The sequence below is a fragment of the Ananas comosus genome, linkage group 17 (genome assembly GCF_001540865.1).
Source record: "Ananas comosus cultivar F153 linkage group 17, ASM154086v1, whole genome shotgun sequence".
NCBI lineage: Eukaryota > Viridiplantae > Streptophyta > Magnoliopsida > Poales > Bromeliaceae > Ananas > Ananas comosus.
In genome coordinates this window covers 4,230,933-4,248,427 of record NC_033637.1, presented here as the reverse complement: position 1 = coordinate 4,248,427, position 17,495 = coordinate 4,230,933, and the positions used below count along the sequence as shown (strand labels likewise).

At 33.9% G+C, this 17,495-nt stretch overlaps 2 protein-coding genes across 4 annotated transcripts; both read left to right on the top strand.

Annotated features, from left to right (window-relative positions):
• On the top strand, positions 5,058 to 11,162 carry LOC109723554 (long chain base biosynthesis protein 2a). Its single transcript, XM_020251980.1, has 12 exons — positions 5,058 to 5,428; positions 5,567 to 5,632; positions 6,294 to 6,382; positions 6,861 to 7,006; positions 7,094 to 7,218; positions 7,636 to 7,729; positions 8,135 to 8,298; positions 8,533 to 8,694; positions 9,008 to 9,134; positions 9,508 to 9,674; positions 10,201 to 10,308; positions 10,732 to 11,162. The coding sequence occupies exons 1-12, from the start codon at positions 5,303 to 5,305 to the stop codon at positions 10,822 to 10,824; spliced, it is 1,467 nt and encodes a 488-aa protein (XP_020107569.1). The 5' UTR covers positions 5,058 to 5,302; the 3' UTR covers positions 10,825 to 11,162.
• LOC109722826 (transcription factor bHLH137-like) lies at positions 12,669 to 15,174 on the top strand. 3 transcript variants are annotated; one of them, XM_020250980.1, is made up of 8 exons: positions 12,669 to 13,184; positions 13,292 to 13,477; positions 13,639 to 13,704; positions 13,819 to 13,887; positions 13,982 to 14,065; positions 14,163 to 14,309; positions 14,410 to 14,530; positions 14,612 to 15,174. In XM_020250980.1, the coding sequence occupies exons 1-7, from the start codon at positions 12,831 to 12,833 to the stop codon at positions 14,497 to 14,499; spliced, it is 996 nt and encodes a 331-aa protein (XP_020106569.1). In that variant the 5' UTR covers positions 12,669 to 12,830; the 3' UTR covers positions 14,500 to 14,530; positions 14,612 to 15,174. The 3 variants fall into 3 exon arrangements, with proteins under 3 accessions (XP_020106569.1, XP_020106570.1, XP_020106568.1); XM_020250981.1 differs by having other exon boundaries at positions 14,607 to 15,174; XM_020250979.1 differs by having other exon boundaries at positions 12,670 to 13,184; positions 14,625 to 15,174.

Sequence of the window (17,495 nt, the reverse complement as noted above, 5' to 3'; positions counted from 1 at the left end):
ATCATTCGTTTTACTATATGATTTTATCGTTTCAATGAGAAATAAGAAGCATATCTCCATACGTTTTTGCTTCAATGTTGTTTTTCTATGATAATATTAGATAGCAACCTCTTGATACCAACAGGTTCAGAAAAAACAAAAATCCTAATTAATTACCGGGTCAAATTATAGTTTTTTAGAAAATAATTACCGGGCTTTGATGACTTTTTCTTTTTCGAATATATTTGTCTATTTTTGTGTGCACACATGTATATATTTCTCTGTCAGAAAGACTTTGAATCGCGACCTACGCGTTTAGCAATGAGGAAACCTACCAACTCAACGACGGTGTGTATAAATTTTGTGACTACATCAACCCAAATAAAAGTATTAAAAATCAAGGATTAATTAAAGTGTCCATCAGTATGAACTGTATCCATCGTGCCGTATCGTGCCAGCAAGATATCGACACGATACAGTCCTGTGTCGATGGCACAACTTAAAATCCTCTATTTTTAAAATTAGTAAGTAATTATCTCAATAACATTCAAAAAATTTGATAAAAATATATAATAAATAATTGATATAATTTGTTGCTAAAGAAAATAAATATTCCATATCATTATGTGTCGGCACACATATATTTTTTTTTATCGACACGAATCAGCACAATCCGGCACGCACGGTGCAGTGCCGTGCCGACAAGTTTCCGGCACGACCCCGTATCAAAATACTTAAATTCTTGCTAAAAATATTTTGATTAAATTTTAATTACTATCCTTTTTTTTTGCTGGTCCAAATTCCTACACTAAGAAAGAAATTTGAGAGTCAAATCAAACAAGGGTAATATATATTTTTTAATAAAAATATTAAATAAATACATTTTTGTCAGCAAGTCATGTTGGCCGGCTAAACTAGACAGAAACTAAAGTCTCCAATTAAGTTCACATATTTTACTGCATACATATTTATTTATTCCTACATATTTATGTATATTAAGAAAACTATCATTTGCTTAAGTTGGGGAGTCATAAATCTGCATAACTGTTGTTTAAGTAGTGTTATTGAAAATATTGTAACATATGTGTTTTATTTTTGAGAATTTGCCTTGCGGCTTATTCTTATATTAGTAGTTTCCCGAGACAAATGCATGAGAGGTATATGTGTGTGCGCGCGCGCGTGCGTGCGTGTGTTAGACACACACATGTAGTCCCGCTGTTTGTTCGAGGTGTGTACTTCATATAAACTTACCATTTGAATCTGATTGAATGTGGATCCGAATATGATCAGATATTATCTCGATCCATTCTCTCATTCTTAGTTAAGACAACGAAATGCGACATAAAAACATTGTAACTATCCAACTCGTTAATCAATCTTTGGTTGGGGGTTAAGGGTGGAATAACCCCTTAACCCTCATATTATTTCTAAACACTCTCAAAAATGGGTAGGGTTAGATAGCTATTCCTATCTCAAATGGGTTATCCTGAGTTAGCTATTTCTACCTAACCCCACCAAACTCCAACCAAATATTATTTTCTATTCATAATAATATACTATCCTTCTTATCTCAGTTACTCCAATCAAACACTATTTTTCACTATCCTGAACTAACTTCAACTCCCAACCAAACACAAAAATACTTTAACCCCATCTTAATCCTGAACTTAACCCTATCCCTAAAATAACGAGTTTTTTTTTAATCCCGAACCAAACGGTAGCGTAAGTTCTAAAAAACACAAGTCTCCTTTGCAATAATGCCATCACCTAGGAAATATCACAATTCAATAAGCAAAACAACCATTAGTGAAATATTATTGTCATTTAGCTTGTACTAAAATTTCATGCACAAACTTCAATTTATTTCAAATAAGGTAGTAAACTTTAATTTTTATTTCGACTGTTAAAAAATTTAGATTTCTTAGGAAGCGATAATGTAACATATGATTCAACTATCAAGAGATATACGACTATTATTACATGATTTTGAAGGAGATTTTTGGACTAAATTAGCAATAAAACTATATTTAAATAATAAATTTGTAATCCTTGTTATCTCTAAAATATAGAGAAATGATTTGAATGAAAAGATTCAAAGTTTAATGTCTCAATTTGTACAAATTAAAGTTCAGTAAACTAGGTAAAAAATATTATATTTAAAACAAATTTTATGTACTTTTATCTCAAAATTTACAATAAATTTTTTTACAAAATCTTTATCAACATCTCAGGGCATTAAAAATTGACCTGCGACGTTCTTCCTGAGAACACAACACAAAATATTTATTACCGACCGTCCCTAGAGCAAGTGGCAAAGGATTTGGTGGTTGGTACCCGAGATCCAAGTTCGAATCCTAATTGATTCACATTTCCAGCTAATTTTATTTCTAAATGAAATAAATGAAGTGGCTAGCGTGCTACCTATATCTCAAAAAAAAAAATACAAAATATTTATTCAAATTTGTACGATCAAATCAAAATAATCAAAACCTATTTCTTATTTATTTTAATTCGGAAAATTCTAAGTGGGGGCGAGAAAACAGAAGAGAGAGCGAGAGAAAAAGACAAAAAAGAAGAAATCATTTCCTGCACCAGGTGTACGGCCCATACACCAGTACCCTTTTTAGTTTTTATGATTATTGTTTTAAAAGTCAAAATTAATTATTAGACAGGTTTATTTAAAAAGAATTACGAAGTTCGAAAACCTATTATTAATTAAGACATGGCGTCTGTTTGGACTAGATTTGGAAAAGTGATTTTAATTTAAAAAATTAATTTTGATGAAAAACTGTAAAGTGTTTTTAAATTTAAGTTTTAAAATCTAAAATGTCAAAATTTAAAGTTTATCTTAAATTTAAAATTTAAAATTTAAAATTTAAAAATTTTAAAATTTGAGATTTGAAAATTAAATTTTAAATTTTAAATCTAAATTTTAAATTTTAAATTTAAAAAGGTGAGATTTAAAAATTCAAATATGAATTTAAAATTTTAAAATTTAAATTTAATGTTAAATTTATACTTTGAATCTAAATCTAAAATAAAAATAAAAATTTAAAGTTTGAGTCCAAAATCAGAATCAGTTTTGGAGAAACAGCATTTTTCTACTTTTGATTCTAGATTCTTCAAAATCAGTTTTCTAATTTTGAAAAGTAGAATCAGATTTTCTATCTGTCATTTCTAAATACTTTACTCAGGTTAAAAGTAATTTTGGGCTAAAAATCACTTCTGAGAAACTAGGCCAAACACCCTATGGACTGATCTTGAAAATCTGATAGTGTGGAAATAAATATTATTCAATTTATAAAAATTAATATAATAATTTTATATTTTACCAGTGTAGGTATTTTGAATATTATAGAGCGCATTAAATGAAAAGGTATGTACATATGGGACATTTTATCTTTTTGTCGTTTTTTATTATGGGGTATTTAAATTGAGGAACGTCACTGTTATATATGATTTAATCTATCTAAACTTCACAAAAATTAAATTTTATAATTTTATAATATTATTTACCTCATAATCGAATAATATCAAATTTATCTTATATTAGCTTATTAAAATTGTTAAATGGGCTATCTGATACTAGACAAATGATATTATAAAATTATAAAAATTTGATTCCTGTAAAGTTTAAAAAGACAGATTATATTTAATGGCTAACATACAATAAATTTGACACCACTTGATTACTAGTCTAATAATGTCATAAAATCGTAAAATTCAATTTTTACGAAATTCAAATAAGCTAGATCGTATTTAATAGTATTAATCATCTGATTCGGATGGTTTATTATCAAAAATGTTGTGGAAGCAAATTTTTTGTTTTCTTCTAAATATATTCTAACCTAACTAATTATATTTTAGTGTGTCTTAATTTACCTCACTGTGATTTAGCATATTTTTACTTTATATAAAATTACACTTAACTATCACATGGTTTAGTGTGTTTTTATTTTGTCACCTTATGGTTTAAAGAATTACATTAAATTATGGATAAATTGCACTTTGGTTCTTAAACTATGATGTGCGTGACACTTTAGTTCTCAAACTTTAAATCATCATAGTTTGTCTCGAACTATGATCGCATGACATTTTAGTTCTCAAACTTTAAATCATCATAGTTTGTCTCGAACTATGATCGCATGACACTTTAGTTCTCAAACTTTAAATAGTTGTAATTTTTGACTCAAACTATAAGGTACGTAATATTTTAGTTGTTGAATTTCTGAATGGTAACAATATCCTATTTTATAATGCAAAAATAATTAAACTGTTACATTATTTCGATATTAGTAATTTATTAATGTTCATTCAAAATTTTTTCATGGTATGTGATTGCAACAATTTAAAAAGTTTGAAAACTAAATTTACATAGCTTATAGTTCGAGTCAGAAATTACAATCAATTAAAATTTGAGGACTAAAGTGTCATGCATCTCATAGTTTGAGGACCAAAAGTGTAGTTTATCCTTAAATTATTTGATGATTTTATCATCAAATATAACTTTATGAACTATATGACGGCAAAGTAAAAATGCACTAAACAATAAGGTTGGTGGGTTGTAACTTGTACAACTGGGGTGTATAAGTAGCAATTTTCATTCTATTTTCGGTTAATTGCAGTTCGTTATAAACATATCAAATAGTAGATGTATTCTTCTTATATTATTTGTGATGGCAAAAGGAGAAGGATGACTATTTGAGATTTTTGGAAGAATATTTCTATACAATTCTAACAGTTGAGGCTTTTGAAGAGACACTTTTTATAGCAAAATGCCATTTTATTTATCCTTCGTTAAAAAATAAAATAGTCCTCCAACGATAACAAATCAGAAAGATAAATATAAATAGTACTGAACTTTTATAGAAATAAATATAAAAAATTGAACTTTATAGAGATAAATTTATTATTCGATATATTTGCAAAGAGTTTGCATGAAATTAATCAAGACGTATGTTATACGGCGTACACGGGGCGGTGTATGGGAGATAAGTATACACCCGGTGTACGTAATAATTTTCACGGAGAAGAAGATTTTTGGCTCCTTCGCCGGCACAGGTCCTCTTCAACGTTCAAACCCACGCTCCTCCCCCCCATCTCTCTCTCTTTCTCTCTCTCTCTCTCTCTCTAATCCTCGTCGCCATTAACAACAACCCCCCCTTCCCTGCTCTCCCCTATTTATAAACCCTAGCTCGTCCCCTTCCTCTCCCCATCCCCTTCCTCCTCTTCCCCCTCCTCCTCCTCCTCCTCCTCGTGGTCAAATTCTCTCTCCTCAGGCTCAGATCCCGCTCCCTCGCGCTCCCTGTTTCTCTCTCTAGAAATGGTGAGGTTGCCCTACACGACCGCGCTCACGACGCTCTTCAGCTACGGCCTCCTCTTCGCCTTCGGCCAACTCCGCGATTTCTTCAGGAAGATCGTCGATTGGTTCAAATCCAAGGACCTGAAGGTAACCCTACCTCTCGATCTGAGCTCGTCGCTCCAGCATTTGGGGCCTTTTGCTTTTTTTTTTTTTTTGGCCTTAATTTGCCTTTGTGTTGTTGTCGCGAATTCGCAATTTGGGGCTGAGGGATTTGTGTTTGAGCAGGGTTACGCGCCGATCTGCTTGGGGCTCGAGGATTTCTACGTGCGGCGCCTCTATCTCCGCATCCAGGTTTTTTTTATTTTTATTTTTTTGTAATCATTTCTCTCTTCTTTGACCGGAAATTTTACAGTTTTCTATGATTTATATGTCGTAATTTGTCTAAATAGTGTTTGGGAGCTTCATTTTTATTGTGATTAAAGGTTGCTTTTTGGAGGCATAGTTGGATAAACTCTTTCGTCAGCTTTTATGACCCGTTAACAGAAGTTAGGGAAATAGAAATGGTGATTTGAATTGAATAGGTTAATCTCTTTGTGCATTGACAAATATTTGGTTGAGTTTAAAGGGAACTGAACTTTTGTGCTCTTTATTAGTTAAATTGCGTGAGTGAATTCCCTGCTAATTTTGGCATACCAAAGAAGAATGATAGGATTGGGGATCCGTATAGGATCTGAAAGAAGAAAAGGGAATGAGGGACCTTCATATTTTTCACAGAGAGCAAGGAATTGTATGTATTTCTATTTTCACTGCCGATGTCATATAGTGTCCAAGTGTTACATAACATAATCAAACTAAATACCACCCAAGTTATTTGGACCATCTGCTGACTGTAGGTTTTTGATTCACCAAAGCACTCGGTATTAACTACCACTAAACTATCAATAAGATGCTTACATATGTGTTTATATATGTATTTCTTCTATATTTGTAATACCCTGCTGTAACTTTGCAGGATTGCTTTGGCCGACCAATTGCAAGTGCACCGGATGCTTGGATCGATGTAGTCGAGCGCTACTCAAATGACAACAATAAGACTCTGCAGTAAGTAGTTCTGTGTGATTTTACATCAGAAATTCCAATAGGTTTAAAAGTCAAATAATGCTTGGCACAACTTGACGTACACGTTGAGAACCAGTAATGTACACAAAGTTGGTAAGAGACTAAACTATGGTGCTGATTATGAAATATCAGTAACCACCTAATTAGAATTTGGTGGGGCTTTCTACATAAAGGCTTTTTTGGTCCGGCCAGATCTTTTATGTAGTTGTTCTAGCAGGCATAAATAACTTTATCTTAAATCCTCCACCCCCAGTCCCACCCACCCTCCAATCACACAAAAAAGCTGATTATTGCTTCTAGCCACAATAAATGCTGCGGCCTACTGCTTCTCATAGACAAGCTGCTCCAAAAGTAGTGTCAAATAGGCATCATTAGAGTGCATCCTAAAGAAAAAAGAAAAAAAGAAAGAAAATAATATATAGAAAGCAATGAAGTTTAACCGTTCTACTAAATCTTGCAGCCGAACCACAAATACTACGAAATGCCTCAACTTAGGGTCATACAACTACCTTGGGTTTGCAGCAGCAGATGAATACTGCACTCCTCGTGTGATCGAGTCTTTGAAGAAATATTCACCCAGCACCTGCAGTGTTCGTGCCGATGGTGGTATGTTTATTTGGTTGATACTGTCTCTACTTCTTAAGTACTTGCTGCCATGGAGTTATATGCTTATGTTGCTCGACTTGGCATTAGGCACAACTAAATTGCATACTGAACTGGAGGAGTTAGTTGCACGTTTTGTTGGAAAGCCAGCTGCTATACTCTTTGGAATGGGTTATGTGACAAATTCTGCAATTATTCCTTGCCTAATTGGAAAGGTTTGTGCATTCTCTCAAGTTATTGCATGAAATTACAGGGATGAAATCTCATTTTTTTCCTCGGGAACTTTTACATTTATAACACCATCCAAAATCATCCATTACATATGCATCCCTGCAATAATGAATTTCCATATATTGCCCTTTATTGAGAGCATTATTGTTTACTATAATTTTTTTATTGTAAATTGGGTAGTCATCCAATTCATGTGGAAAGTTATATTTTGGGTTAGAAGTCTTTCTTAAAAGGTGCCATTTTCGTTAATACGAAGCTGTATAAGTAAGAAGCTGAACTTTTAATTCAGTTGCAGGAATATATGTGTAAATAAGTAATTTTGCAGGATTGCATTTGTAATTATTTCTTTTTTCGTTCGTTCTTAACCATTTTGCCTTCTTTTTATTCTTATAATTTTTTAGGGAGGGCTGATAATTAGTGATTCTCTGAACCATAACTCAATTGTCAATGGTGCACGAGGATCAGGTGCAACAGTGCGGGTTTTCCAGCATAATTGTAAGTGTTGTACTCATAGCATGAAAATGGGCCATTATTTCTTCTTTTAGTGGGCTTTTAGCATGTCTCCCTGCAAAATCATCTATTTACTTATGTACTACAATAAAATCTCACATTTTATATACCCCTGTAAAATGTGACTTCTCATATACACCATCTCAGAAATGCAGTTTCTCACAAAAGTACCCTACTCTAAAGTTGTGGTGTCATAAATTCGTAAGGAAATGTGGCAGGGGTACTTTTGTAAGAATAGGGGTATATTTATGTAAGAAACTAAGTTATTGAAGGAGATGCATGAAAATTTAGATTTCACACAAACGTGCAGGTAGGTTGGCAATTTTGTAAGGGCATGTACATAAATGTTCTATTTTTTTAAGTTCGTAATTTTTATTTGTTTTCCTTTAGCTCCTTCTCACTTGGAGGAGGTGCTGAGAGAACAGATAGCTGGGGGGCAGCCGCGAACACATAGACCCTGGAAGAAGATAATTGTTATTGTCGAGGGCATATATAGCATGGAAGGAGAGCTTTGCAAACTTCCCGAGATTATAGCTGTCTGCAAGAAATACAAGGTTTTCAGAGCTTCTTTTCTTCCTGATATATATCTATGGTGAAAACATGTAGACACCATTCCCACATCATATATAATTTTTTTTTAAAAAAATTTATTTTCATGGGTTCACACTTGTCTGGTTCTGTTGTTTCAGCTTTAAGTTGTATTATTCTCTTACTTTGCAGCTAGCAAAAAATTTCAAGACAATAATGGGAACCTTAAATTATATTATCTCTCTCTCTTTGGAAAACAGGTATATACATACTTAGATGAGGCCCACAGCATTGGTGCAATAGGAAAATCTGGCAGAGGTGTTTGTGAGCTCCTAGGGGTGGATCCTACTGATGTAGATATCATGATGGGAACTTTTACCAAGTCATTTGGATCTTGTGGTGGCTATATTGCTGCATCAAAGGTAAACTCCTTTGGACCTGTTCGAGCTTCAGTAAAGGTGCTTTGAGGACGGTTGTTTGAAGAAGCACTAGCAGCTTTTTCATGTTCAATCTCCCAAGCAATAACTGTAGAAAAAAGATACTTCAACATGGAGGTTTTGCTTTTGGACTCAAAAGCTCATTTTAAATTCCTGCCATAACAAACTCTCCTGAATTTTTGTTAGCCAGATGCTTGGTTTCTGAAAAACTAGAGTAGAAAATCAGTTTGGAAAGACGCACATGACAGGCATATAAAACAGCATTGTATTCCTCTGAACCCTCTTAATCTTTTACCAGGAGATAATTCAGTACCTAAAGTATGCTTGCCCAGCGCATCTTTATGCAACTTCGATGTCACCACCTGCAGTACAGCAAGTCATCTCTGCAATCAAAGTTATCCTTGGAGAAGATGGATCCAATAGAGGTACCTAAAGGAAATTCCTTCATTGAATTTTATTGGGATTTTACATATACCCTTGTAAAATATGAATACTCATATATGCCCCTTGAATGTGCAATTTCTTACAGAAATATACTCTTCTTAATTTGGGGAGTTTTGTTTTTGCATTGGATTTTCTTCTTTATTTTTGTCCTTTGAAAAGGAAAATTGATTCTATAAGTACGTGGATGTATCTAACTAATTAAGTTTAAAGGGTACACAAGAAAACTCAAATTTTGCAGGGGTATATTTTTATGTCAATCTTATTCCCTCTTTTTCTCTCCTAATCCACTAAAGATTGCTTCATTGTGTAAACATTGCTCACAATGATTGATTTCTTTTCTGTAATTTTCATCAGGTGCACAGAAACTTGCACGCATTCGTGAGAACAGCAATTTCTTCCGATCTGAGCTTCAGAAAATGGGTTTTGAGGTTCTTGGGGACAATGACTCACCAGTTATGCCAATAATGCTTTACAACCCAGCAAAAATCCCAGCTTTTTCAAGGGAATGTCTAAGACAAAATGTGCGTACAATTTTTTGTTTTGCCTTTAAATGGTTATAATGCGAAGCTCATTCAACTCTTTAAACTCTAGTTATGTTCAAATTGATATACCCATATATCTAATTAAAGTGAATCCTTCTTTTGGGAGATCAGTTAAAGCAGATAATCCTTCGAATATATTATGATTTGCATTTTACCCCTGATAATTCAAACCTGCAGCTAATACTCGGTTTTATAAAATGTTAACACTTTACCCCTCTTTAGGGGTGAAAGAGCAGAATTTGTCATAATTCAAGGGATTGTATGTAGCTTCTGACTGTTGAATAGGATAAAGTGGTGATAATAATGTATCCAAGGGTTTTTCTGTATTTGAGACTTTAATTAAAAAAAATCTCTTTGAGAGAAAGTAGCTGTTGCGCTTGATCTCAGGCTAAAGTCCACTCCCTTTCAACCTTCACCTAGCTACCATGGTCTTACTAATAACAATTCTTTTCTATTTAGCAAAACATAAATTATTTATTCAGCATTTGTTCTTAAATATTTTTAGGTTGCCGTTGTAACCGTTGCCTTCCCTGCTACACCTCTTCTTCTGGCACGGGCTCGTATCTGCATCTCTGCTTCACATTCAAGGGAAGATTTAATCAAGGGGCTTGAGGTGAATTTAAGATTTCAAAACATATTTGTGTAGATACCCCAGCAAAATTCACTCTTCAGAATCTGAATGTCATATATGCCCTTCAAAACTTAATTTCTTACACATATATATGCCCGTCAGTTTTGCATTCGACAAATTGCCTTCTTTTAGAAGAAATTTGTGTAAAACAGAAAGAACCAACTCCTTTGATGATATTCTCCGGCTTAAACTAAAGGTATTTTTTGGAAGAAACTACACTTTCGTGGGGTATATATATGTAAGAACATGCAGATTTTGCACAGGTGAATATCTAAATAGATGATTTTGCAGTAACATATCTGTACGAGTACTAAACGTTGTACCAATATCTTTCAACTACCATTCATCAAGATTCAACCCAAATAATTTTTTGTATGACCTAATATTGTGCCATCTTAACTCCAGGTTATCAGCAAAGTTGGTGACCTTGTGGGCATCAAGTACTTCCCTGTAGAACCACCAAAGCATGCAGAACACGTTCTCAAAAAGCTGGAGTGAAATGGGGAAGACTTGGTCGCAGAATTAATTCCACTATTCTGTTGGACATCTCTCCAGTTTCAAGTAGTCCATCTCCTTTTGAGCTTATATATTAGAGGCTAAATTTGTTTCTAGCTGGCAACTGTTCATATTCGTTTGGTGATCTTATGCGTGTGTATAACTAGTAGAGTTGTTTCCCAAAGTTCATTTCCTTTTTCAGATATTCTGAATGGTGGTATTTGCTATAAGATCACATTTTTCTCTAGAATTTTTGTTAGTATCCTGTGTCAACATAGTTGTTTACTTAAATGTTATGAAAGTTTAATGAATGAATTTGTCATCTCACGGATTGATTGCTATTTCTGGATTGAACTATTGAAGGTTTTTAAGAATTCTTTTGGAAGTTTAAATTTGTGACAAGGGTTTATCTATAAACATAGTTTTGTAGGACACAGTAAGATTATGCTGATTCATGGATGTGAATTTTGATCTGATGCTATTTTTTTTTATCAGGATGAGAGAATCTTCCAGATCACTAAATTATAATCTTTACAGCTACTTAATTTCTCACCGTTTTCGCTCCTGGACATGAGATTCATACTCTGAACCAGACATAATTCTTAAACTCTGGTCTCATTGGATAAGCATCTGCCAAATTTAGACACACCAGCTGCAGCGCAAGTGCGAAATTTGCGCGATTCTTGCCTTCTTCTTCGGGATTTTAAAATGGTCCTTGGAATTAATAATAAATATGTTCATGAATCTGAATTTTACTGCAGCCGTGCTTTTGGGACACATTTGTAATTAAGCTTTTAATTGTTGCATAAAGAGTAGTCCGATAAGAACTTAATTTGTTAGCTCTATCAGTTTTTGCTTTGTTTACCTGTGTGTACTAAGCAGGAGATATAAAGTGTTTTTTTTTTTCCCTTCCTTTTATTACAATTCCTAATTGCTTGCCTCCTTGAATGCCTACTCTTGGGAATTTAAAGTTCTCTCTTTTTTTTTTTTTCTTTTTTTTTTCTTCTTTTTTTGGTCTTTTCTTTGAAGTGGTCCTTATATAAGTGTCTTATCCGTGCAAATTCCTGGCAAGTGTCGTGGTTGTTAGGTTGTCTATATTGGATTAGATGCATGTCTCTACTTTTGATCGTGATCTCTTTTGGATTGATTGGCAAATGATTTAAACATGTGTGGAAGCTTAAGTTGAACAACTTGCAATCAAAAAGAGTAAAACCCAATAATATCTTCTGGAAAAGTAAGTATAGTTTTATTAGATGATACTAGGAATCTAGGACTACGAAAGTGATGTACCTCCTCACCTTTCGGGATGCCGCTTTACATCTTGGTGAAGTTAATTTATAATTTTTTGCACACTTGATAAAATTATTTAACTGTAGAGCAAAACTATTTGTACACTTGTTGAACATGTGTAAATTTTATACGTCACTCATCCAAAACTTTATATATATACTTTATTTACTAGTCTTGTTACTTTTTTAAAAATACTAAAAACTTTAAAAAGTGATGTGGATCCTAAAATGAGTGAGTATGCCCCTATATATAGATGTACACATCTAGATGCACATATAGCATTTTTTTTTTTTTAACTTTAACTTTATGTGAGGTGGTAATATTTTTCAATTTCATAAGTCATGTGCACCTATATAGCAATGTAGTAGTGGTGTTGACACAAACCATAGGTGTAATGGACTAGAGAAATGAAACATCCATCAAACAGTTTCTCTGGGTTTGTAATAGGCATGCAGCTTTGCCTAATGCGGCCTACATTAATAACAAGAGAGAGAGAGAGATGATAAGACCAGTCAAATTGCACAAAAATTTTATATGCACCTCTCTCTCTCTCTCTCTCTCTCTCTCTCTCTCTCTCTCTCTCTCATTAGTTCTATATAACCCAGGATAGATACCTGCTTCAGAGCTCCACCTAACTGCTTGATGCACTTGTGCAATTTATCTACTTCTCTCATTTAAGCTTCTGAATACATTTCTGATCACCTCCCAACAATTGACATATGGAACTCTTCTCAAACCAACACCACCAAGCTTCCCTCCTGAGCCCTTCCAACCTCCCAAACAGCTTCATGGAGAAGAACTTTCCTCCACAACAGCTTGGGGAGATGAGCAATGAAACCTCCTACTGCTTCCCTTACTGCTACTTGTCAGAAGCCATTCCAGAGTTCTCAAACAACAGTGACAGCACTGCTAGAGCCTATGAGAGTAGCAGCTCTCTTGACACTGTGAGAAATGCTTCTTCAGCTGGGACTCAGATGAGTCATTCAGCAGTGATCACTGACCCAGGAAGCCCCTCTGGGAAGAGGAGAAAGAACAGAGATAGCACTTCCTTGTGTTTAGCTCCATTATCCAATGTAGGATCAAGCACATATATATATATATATATATAGACACACACACTAGTTGCATTAGTAGAAGTACTTTTTTAACAAGTTGGGTCTTGTTTGGTGTAAATAAATAGGATGCAATGGAAAGCAAGACCAAGAAACAGAAGAGACCCAATGGTGGTTTGAAGAAAGTAGAGGAGAAGAAGCCAAAAGGTGATGAGATAAAGCACAAAGAGGTTTGTGGGGAGCCACATGAGGGGTACATTCATGTGAGGGCAAGGAGAGGACAGGCCACAGATAGCCATAGCCTTGCTGAGAGGGTATTTTTTCTCTTCCCCTCTCTTTTACTCACTCTCCCTTCTTTTTTTTTTTTTTCTTTTTTTTTTCTTTTGTGGTGTTTTGGAAAAAGAGAAGGTACTTATTTTCAAAAATCCTTTTACTTACATAAGTTGTATATGTCATGTCATGGATGTGTTTGTAGGTAAGAAGAGAGAAGATCAATAAGAGGATGAAGATGCTGCAAAGCCTTGTTCCTGGCTGTGACGGGGTGAGGATTCCCAATCTAAATGCGCTTCTTTTTCTATACATGCTTGTTTCTTTGGTGAATTAATGAACTTCTTTTTAATTATGTTGAAAATTTGTTGATGGTTTTGATGAGTAGGTCAGTGGAAAAGCCCTAATGCTGGATGAGATTATCAACTATGTACAGTCCTTACAGAACCAAGTTGAGGTACTTGTTGTCCTTCATTCAATATGATTATTATCTTATTAATTTCTCACTGAATTTTATCCATCTGAAACTACTGTTCATGTGACATGTCCAGTTCCTCTCAATGAAGCTTGCTTCTATGAATCCCATGTTTGATGAATTTGGTGTGGATTTTGAATGCCTCATGAATCACCCAGAGGTAGCTAGGACAAAGGCTAAATGCCAACACACTCTCCTTTTAATTTGGCCCATCTCTTTAGGGTTTGATATTGATCTGACTCTTTATGTTTTTATAGAGCATGCCACATGAACAAGTACCAACAGTGGATCAGACCAATCACAGCCAAGCCACTCCTTCTGAGGCTACTACAGTCAATTATCAAATGGTGGACAATTCAACACCCATTTTACAACATGGACAAGGACCCACATACTTCCCCCAGGTTTGTTATATCTATAAGCAGCTTCATGCACCAAGCAGAAGCACATGCCATGTAAACAACCCATGTCTCTGCTAACTCATGTCCTGCACATCCTTTTCAGGATGGTGGCAATCCAATGATGCAAGTGGGAGGACATGATCAGGGGTGTCTGAATCCATTAGGGTTTTACAGCATCTGCTCTTTTCAGTAGAGATATTGAGAGACAAATTGTATTATGATTGGTGAGTTACAGTTGATCTGTGTCTCCTATTTGTTTCCTTTATTTATATCCTCTCACAAGTTTAACTTCTCATTCAGCACAGTTATCTCTTGCAGCTTGTGCAGTAATTAGGAAGAACCACCATATTTTAGTAATTAAATAGGAGGCAAATAGTACAAGACACAAGGATGGAACATAACCTCACACAGCTACTGTATTTGGTCTCTTTTCCATGCCTCACTGTAGCCTATGGGGAGAGAGACATTGAAGAGTGGACAAATTTAAGACCATATCTCCTGAGGATCCTTGTTGTTGGGCCATTGGACCTGTGGGTTCAATGCACTAACTCCAAGGAACTATTCTTGTGCATGTACAATTGTACAATAGTGTAAGTTGGAATAGTATAGTTTTATGTGCCATCTTTTTACCTCGTTGTGCCCTTCAATCTACCTTTTACTCTGAGAGAGAGAGAGAGAGAGAGAGAGAGAGAGAGAGAGAGAGAGAGAGCATTTGTATTCTAGGCGGATCATATGACTAGTTACTATAGAGAGATGTTATTTCATCTTTAACATTTGTTTTGTGTTCATGCATCTATGTGGAATCTTTCAGATACTGTTTCTTGTGTTATTACACCTGAGGATCAGATTATTAATTAACTTCAATGAATGCTTTGGTTTTTAGTTTCTATTTGTCCATTTTTCCTTGTTGCTACTGTAGTAACATGGAATTAATAAAAAGAAGATACACGTATAATGCTTGATTTATTGTTTATGCTGTTTATAATTTGGTAGCTTGTATCTATCATCAAACAGTTTTAGTAGCTTACCACCTTTCTCTTTAATTCCCACTTCATTAATTTTTATGTAGTAAAGAATGAATTGATTAGATTGGAAGGAATCGATAATTAAGGTAGTTGTAACGTGGAAAAGAGTCAATGGACACAGATTAAATTACCTGTTTCAAGCATTCTATTTTATGGCTATAAATTGATTTTTTTTTTCTTTTTTGGGTCCACCCATGCAGGAACAAATTACGTACTTTTGCATTATTCCAAATTTGGAAATAATCTATATTAAAACAAATGAGATAAAAACATCAGTATTCTATCCTGTAAGCTTGGATATTACTTTGCTCCTTATGTTGAATTTTCATGAATAGATCACGAGCATATTGTTGGCTATTAATTATTGACTAAAATAAATTTAAATTTTTGAACTCAATAAGTTGAGTGAGACTATTCGGTCCATAATAGATTTAACAGCAAGAGATTCAATAATAAATCCAAAGTTCAATGAGTTGAGTCCAGTTGAAATCTATAAATGTTATGGTTAAATTCTTAAATGCGAAAGATACGTCTTTTCTATCAACACGTTAGTATTTATAATTCGTGCTCTCTCTCTCTCTCTCTCTCTCTCTCAACAATTGTAGAAAAGGAAAAAGAACAAACATAACCTTATATTTGGTTGATTCTCAAGATTTGGAAAGTTACTACAGTGAAATGCATTTGTTCTTGGAGATAAGTTGTTTTCCATAAGTTGGCAAAAGAAACCAACAGTAGTCACTTCGATATATCATTTCCTGGTCTCTTTCTTATGTCATAATTGTTATACATACATTTGTTTCTTCTAGCTGCAACTTAAAAAGCCAGTCTCAAAAGGGGTCTAATCATTAAAAAGAAGTTTTGGCATTTACATGGCAAGGAAACAGTACAATCAACAGTTCCTTTTTATAATTGTTTTTAGCCAATAATATGGGAACTATTGCCTTGTCTAGTCTCCTTCGTGCAAAAGGTTTTCTATCTAGTCTTTTATTTTTTAAAATATTCTTAATTTAGTTTTGGATAGGATAACATGTTAAGTAGGTGGGAGATTATTTTTTTCTCTTTCCTCTCCTATTTCTCTAATTTAGCTTTTTTTTTTTCTTTTTGGCTGGAGAATTTTCGTCTATTATTATATTCTAATGGGAGAGGAGAGAGAAAAAAATAATCTCCTACCCACTTTATATATTAATCTATATAAGAATTATTAACTTATCTTTTTTTTTTCTAATTCATAAAAATGAGGCAAGATCAAGAATATTTTTTTTTAAAAGAATGTTAGATAAAAAATTTTTCTCTAAGCACTACAGCAGAATTAGGTTATATGAACTATTTTTGAGATACTTTTGTGTAAGTGTCCTATTTATGCCAAATTTTTTTTAAAAAATCAACTAAGATCTAAATATAAAACTCAATCCAACTAAAAATAAAAAGTTTTTCTATTCAATCAACCCCACCAGCCTATTCAGCCCAATTACAAATAGAAAAGGAAAAAAAAAAAAAGAAAAATTGATCACCATCTCCCATTCTCCTCCTCCGCCGCCGCAGCCGACGAGATAGTTCCGGTGTTTGGAGTTTGGTCGCGAGGACCTCGCATGGACCGTAGAGAACTGCAATCGCCACTTGTCCCTTCGCCACAGGCCGCTGAAAGAATGAGTGCCAAACATCAAAGTGGCTTCACATATAGCGATCCCACATATAGCAACACTTCTAAAAAGTGTCAGTAATTTAACGAGCAGCACTTTTTTTTAACCTGTACCCATATTTAAAAGTGTCGTTATATACTATTTTTGTTGTAGTAAAAGAGGCTAAATAAGGCAATAGTTCATAATATGGTCGATAAAGACATTTATCTTATTAGTAAAATACCATAGAACGTGAATATATCGTAGACACAAAATTACGCCCATGGTCAAAATACAATACATATTTAAAAATAAAATTTTTATGATATATCTATATTTTTTATGTGGGGATCAAAACCTACAATCTAACAGTTTGTGCAAATAAATCTATCTCATCATCGCATACAGAAGAGTTTACAGTTACCGAAAGAAAAAAAAAAGATAAAATTTTTATGGAGAAATTAAGGGGACACAAATAACATGCATGCGAGTTCTCTATCAGTGAATATATATACTAGTAGTAACTGACCGTCCCTAGCACAAGT

Bases quoted from the DNA above. Each gene is read 5' to 3' on its own strand.
- LOC109723554 (XM_020251980.1), top strand. From the start codon at position 5,303: ATGGTGAGGTTGCCCTACACGACCGCGCTCACGACGCTCTTCAGCTAC. The intron at 9,135-9,507 runs GTACCTAAAGGA...AATTTTCATCAG, and splicing joins AGAAGATGGATCCAATAGAG to GTGCACAGAAACTTGCACGC. The intron at 10,309-10,731 runs GTGAATTTAAGA...TCTTAACTCCAG, and splicing joins ATTTAATCAAGGGGCTTGAG to GTTATCAGCAAAGTTGGTGA.
- LOC109722826 (XM_020250980.1), top strand. From the start codon at position 12,831: ATGGAACTCTTCTCAAACCAACACCACCAAGCTTCCCTCCTGAGCCCT. The intron at 13,705-13,818 runs GTGAGGATTCCC...TTTGATGAGTAG, and splicing joins TTGTTCCTGGCTGTGACGGG to GTCAGTGGAAAAGCCCTAAT. The intron at 14,066-14,162 runs GTAGCTAGGACA...ATGTTTTTATAG, and splicing joins GCCTCATGAATCACCCAGAG to AGCATGCCACATGAACAAGT.